Source organism: Pyrus communis, chromosome 6, assembly GCF_963583255.1.
Source record: "Pyrus communis chromosome 6, drPyrComm1.1, whole genome shotgun sequence".
NCBI classification, from domain to species: Eukaryota; Viridiplantae; Streptophyta; class Magnoliopsida; order Rosales; family Rosaceae; genus Pyrus; species Pyrus communis.
Window position 1 is genome coordinate 14603606 of NC_084808.1, and position 4736 is coordinate 14608341.

A 4736-nucleotide genomic window follows, 5' to 3' on the forward strand; every position below is an offset into this window, starting at 1 on the left:
AAATAAACCTTAAAAAACCGTGTTGACAAAAAAAAGTCAAAATGCCTCGGTTCGACAAAATGCTTCAAATAAAAATAAATAACTAAATAACTAAAAACACCGTCACCTGGAATACCATGATTTGTGGCTACTTTCAAAAGGGGCAGTTCCAAGATGCGGTTATTTATTTGATCGGACAACTGATCGCAATGTCTTCTCAAACAACACAGTGATTGCTGGGTTGATGCAATGTGGGGATGTGGATGGTGCAAAAAAGAGTCCTTGAGAAGACGAATTTCAGAAATGTTGTTACTTGGAATTCAATGGTTTCTTGGAAGGATTGGAGAATAGGTACAAGTGTTTGATGGGATGCCGTTGAAAGATGTGGTTTCTTGGAAGTTGGTGGTTGGGGACCTTGTGAATATGGATGAAAAGTATTTTAAACAAATGAGTATTCGAGATTTGTCATCTTGGACTATAATGATTTCAGAAGTTTCTAGGGTAGGACATGTCGTTGATGCCCGAGAGCTCTTTGATGGAACACCTGTGAGGAATGTTCAGGCTTGGAATGCAATGATGGTAGGGTATACAGAAAACGGGTATGTTGAAATTGCAGAGGAGTTGTTTCAGAGAATGCCCTAGCGGGATTTGGAATCTGGTACTAAAATGGTAAATGGGATGTTCACGCTGTTTTCGGGATAAACCCTTACAAAGTGATGTGCCATGGACAAATATGATTGTTGGCTATTTCGAAATTGGAGAGGTTGGCAGCGCAATTGAACGTTTCACGTCAATGCCAACTCGAGATACAGCTGCATGGAATGCCACAATATTTGGATTAAGTGAAAATGATCTTGGTGAAGAAGGGTTGAAGCTTTTCACTGGAATGAAAGATACGGCTTATAGGTGAGGCGATGAGTTTCTTAGATCAAATCAAAGCAGATGGATTTGAAATTCCTGCAAGTGTCTGTCTGGGGTGCATTACCTGGAGCCTGTAGAATCCACAAGAATGTTGAGGTGGGTGAGATTACTGGGGAGAGGGCTTTGGACGGAGAGCCCGATAACTCTGGTGTATACTTGATTTTGGCTGATAACGTGTTACTCTTTTAGTGTACGCCAATTGATCAAATCTAGATGTCTTGCCGATTTTGAATTTGACACTTTTTTTTTTTTTTTTTTTTTTTAAGGATGATTTTTCAACAACGACTAAAAAAATTAAAGGGCTCATATCACTAAAATCAAACCCAAATTATGTTCACTTTCAAATGAAGTTATTTAAACAATCAAACAATACAAGAGAGTTTATTGGTGCATAAAGAATTTTATTTTGAGTTATTTCATATAGCACCCCAAGTTTTGATCTATTGATTTAAAATATGCATGTAAAATACCTGACATGAAATCAATGCTAGAAAATTCTTGTGTTATGTTATGTGTATATTTACACATCTCATTCCACTCTCAAACAAGTAAAATTTGCGGCAACACTTATCATTCAGTTATAATAATTTGGTAATGAACTTGCTATCTACGAGAATCGAATATAAAATCACTCACCAATAAATAAAGATGTATAACACTAAAACGTGATATTAGTGATGATACTAATTTTGTATCATATCCTATTAACTTTATCTTCTGATAATTGTGAATTAGGGATTTTTGAAATTTGGACAAAATGAATCCTCATTTATCTCAAAGTACTTGTTAAGCAAGGATTTTTCTTGTAAAATCGGTTAAGAATATTCATCTTAACCCTCAAAGTTCAAAGTTCCAAGGAAAATAAAATCACGCACTCTTCTTCTCTCGCACACTCTTTTTTATATTTAATTATCAAATTTAATAAAATTAAATCTGAGTAACGATCGTGATTAAATAAGAGTGTATAAGAGAAATTCAATAAAATTAAATATAAATAATGATCATGATTAATTAAGAGTGTATAAGAGGATAGAAGAGAAGAGAGCAAGTATTTATCAATTCTCATGATTTAATACTTTTTGGTAAGTTGGCTCCAAGAGTGTTAGCCCTCCACATTAACAAAAGCTCTTTTCCAGATATCATGAAGCATTGTGTTGAGGCTCCCAACATTCAAAACATAAAATAAGGACCACCAATTTCTTGGACCCAACGATCTACCTTATACAAAAAGAAAAAGCCGATGACAACTCTTATTAAATTCAAACAATCTACCTTACTTCTTCAATTAACTCAAAGACATATAATGCACTCCTCAGTCAAACCCAAAACCTTCTTTCTTAAAACAAAAGAGGGAACATTTATTCTCCTTTCGAGATTATTATTTTAATTTATACCATTTTGTTCTCATTCTCTTCAAACATTTAAATACTCCTTAAACTAAAGATAACGGTGTATCCTTCCCATAGTTTTAATTTATTTATTACTCTACTGTCAATTCAATTATACAATTGTACCTCCTGCACCCTGCTGTAAAAATAAATAAATAATATGTATATATAAGGATGCACCACTTCTTCCAATCCAAAACCCGGAAACCCAAAAACCAAACCCCACAAAAAAAAAAATCTAAATTATTTTCTGCAGAAAAAACACAGTTTCAAGCAAGAAAGCTTCAATCTTTACTCTACCCAGCTGGGTTTTTCTCAAAGTTTTCAAAAACCCATCTCAGGAACTCCAAGAACTGACATGATTTGATCCAAAAATTGAAAACAGCAAATGGGTTTTCTCTCAAACCCTGTTTCCAATTTCTCCCTCTATCTGCTTCTGTTCTACTTCCTCATCAGTTTTGAGCTCATCCCAGTTGCTGAATCTGCCACTGATATCACCTCCTTTGTTTACAAGGGCTGTGCAAAGCAGACATTTTCAGATCCAACAGGGGTCTACTCCCAAGCCCTCTCAGCCCTCTTTGGGTCCCTGGTGCAGCAGTCCTCCAAGGCCAAGTTCTTCAAGACCAACACAGGCAGTGGCCAAACCACCATCTCAGGGCTCTTCCAATGCAGAGGTGACCTCAGCAACTCTGACTGCTACACCTGTGTGAGCAAATTGCCCCAAATGTCTGACAATCTCTGTGGCAAAACCATTGCTGCTAGGGTTCAGCTCATTGGGTGTTACATGCTCTATGAAATCTCAGGTTTTGCCCAAATTTCAGGCATGGAAATGCTGTACAAAACCTGTGGGGGGACTAATGTGGCAGGGTCAGGGTTTGAGGAGAGGAGGGACACTGCCTTTAGTGTTTTGGAGAATGGGGTTGTGAGTAACCATGGATTTTACACCACAAACTATCAGCAGGTTTATGTTTTGGGGCAGTGCCAGGGAGATGTTGGGGACTCAGATTGTGGGGAGTGTATGAAGAATGGGGTGCAGAGAGCTCAGGTTGAATGTGGGAGTGCAATTTCTGGCCAAGTCTATCTCCATAAGTGCTTTCTTAGCTATAGTTATTACCCTAATGGGGTTCCCAGGAGATCATCCTCTTCTTCCTCATCATCCTCTTCATCTTCATCAGGTAAAAAATGGAAGTTACATTCTGAACATTTTATTTTGGGGTTAAAGATGGTTCTTATGTCTTTTACAATTTGTCCAATTTCTTGTTAGATTGTTTCAAAGAGGGTTTTTATTTTATTTTTTTGTATTGTTTGAATCTAATTTATGGAGAGTGAGAGGGGAATTCGAAATCGGGTGCAGAGGGGGAATGATTTGATTTCTTATATGTGTATATTAGTAGTATTTAATCTGGTTTTTTTGGATTGTGGTTGCTTGATCTTAGGGTCAGGAAATACAGGGAAGACAGTGGCTATAATTTTAGGAGGAGCAGCAGGAGTTGGATTCCTAGTCATATTTTTGTTGTTTGCCAGAAATGTGATGAAGAAGCATGATGGTATGTATTGCATATTACACATCCATGAAAATGGAGATATGCATTTGTGTTTTCAGTTGTTTATTTATCTTTTTTTTTTTTTTTTTTTTTTTTTTTAATTTAGGATTCTGAATTCTAATCTGCCATGGTTGGAATATGTTATCCTGTGCAGATTATTGAAGAGGGAACACATGGGTTCTCAAGATTGCAAGCTTCTTTTGAGGTGGAGATACTTAAGGAACAATTTTTTGTTAATTTCTTTTTCTGTTAATTTTCTTTCTGCTTTCTAGAGAGAAAAATAGGGTTTTGTGGTGGATAGAATTGGCAAACACAAAGTGGGGAAGGAGGATCAATGTGCGGATGATCCCCTTTTTTTGTTGGAAAAACAAGCAATTATGAAACTGATGAGGTTTTTCACAGGGATGAGAATTTTGATGTAGGAATGAAACGAAGAGAGGGGATTTTTAGCTTGTTTCGCGGTATTTTATTCGTTATAATTTTTAACCATTAAATCTTGGATAAAAAAAATACAATAATCAAATACTTAACGATTAAAAATTTAGACGTATAAAACAGACAGCGAAGCATAATAGAATATCGAAGAAGACAAAACAGAAAAGAAATGGACGGTGGAGTTGCAGATTATGGATTCTTGCTTTACTTTGCTTGTTTGTCTTTTTTTTTTCTCACTTGTCTTGCAAATAACCAAATGCTTCTCCGATTGCTTGCTTCACAACTTTTATGCTTTTCAGAAAAGTTGCACGTTGCAGCTTCTCTCCCTTATCTTTTTTTCTCAAAGAGTAAATAATTTTTAATTTTTTCTGGGTTTTATATGGATGACAATGACCGGTGACAAAATAGTTTTATTCAAAATTTGTATTTTCATGTTTGTTTGTCGTAAATTACTACAAGAGCCACAAAG

The 4736-nt window shown here is 35.9% G+C and overlaps 2 protein-coding genes across 2 annotated transcripts; both read left to right on the plus strand.

Annotated features, from left to right (window-relative positions):
- Positions 1-348: 348 nt before the first annotated feature.
- LOC137736097 (pentatricopeptide repeat-containing protein At2g35030, mitochondrial-like) lies at positions 349-1089 on the plus strand. Its single transcript, XM_068475431.1, has 3 exons — positions 349-578; positions 694-885; positions 978-1089. Exons 1-3 carry the CDS (start codon positions 349-351, stop codon positions 1087-1089), a joined length of 534 nt encoding a protein of 177 aa, XP_068331532.1.
- A 1431-nt stretch (positions 1090-2520) lies between these two features.
- LOC137737882 (plasmodesmata-located protein 2-like) lies at positions 2521-4387 on the plus strand. The gene is made up of 3 exons (XM_068477457.1): positions 2521-3463; positions 3725-3835; positions 3987-4387. The coding sequence occupies exons 1-3, from the start codon at positions 2677-2679 to the stop codon at positions 3992-3994; spliced, it is 906 nt and encodes a 301-aa protein (XP_068333558.1). The 5' UTR covers positions 2521-2676; the 3' UTR covers positions 3995-4387.
- The last annotated feature ends 349 nt before the right edge of the window (positions 4388-4736 follow it).

Bases quoted from the DNA above. Each gene is read 5' to 3' on its own strand.
- LOC137736097 (XM_068475431.1), top strand. From the start codon at position 349: ATGCCGTTGAAAGATGTGGTTTCTTGGAAGTTGGTGGTTGGGGACCTT. The intron at 579-693 runs GTATGTTGAAAT...ACCCTTACAAAG, and splicing joins GTAGGGTATACAGAAAACGG to TGATGTGCCATGGACAAATA. The intron at 886-977 runs GTGAGGCGATGA...TGGAGCCTGTAG, and splicing joins ATGAAAGATACGGCTTATAG to AATCCACAAGAATGTTGAGG.
- LOC137737882 (XM_068477457.1), top strand. From the start codon at position 2,677: ATGGGTTTTCTCTCAAACCCTGTTTCCAATTTCTCCCTCTATCTGCTT. The intron at 3,464-3,724 runs GTAAAAAATGGA...GCTTGATCTTAG, and splicing joins ATCCTCTTCATCTTCATCAG to GGTCAGGAAATACAGGGAAG.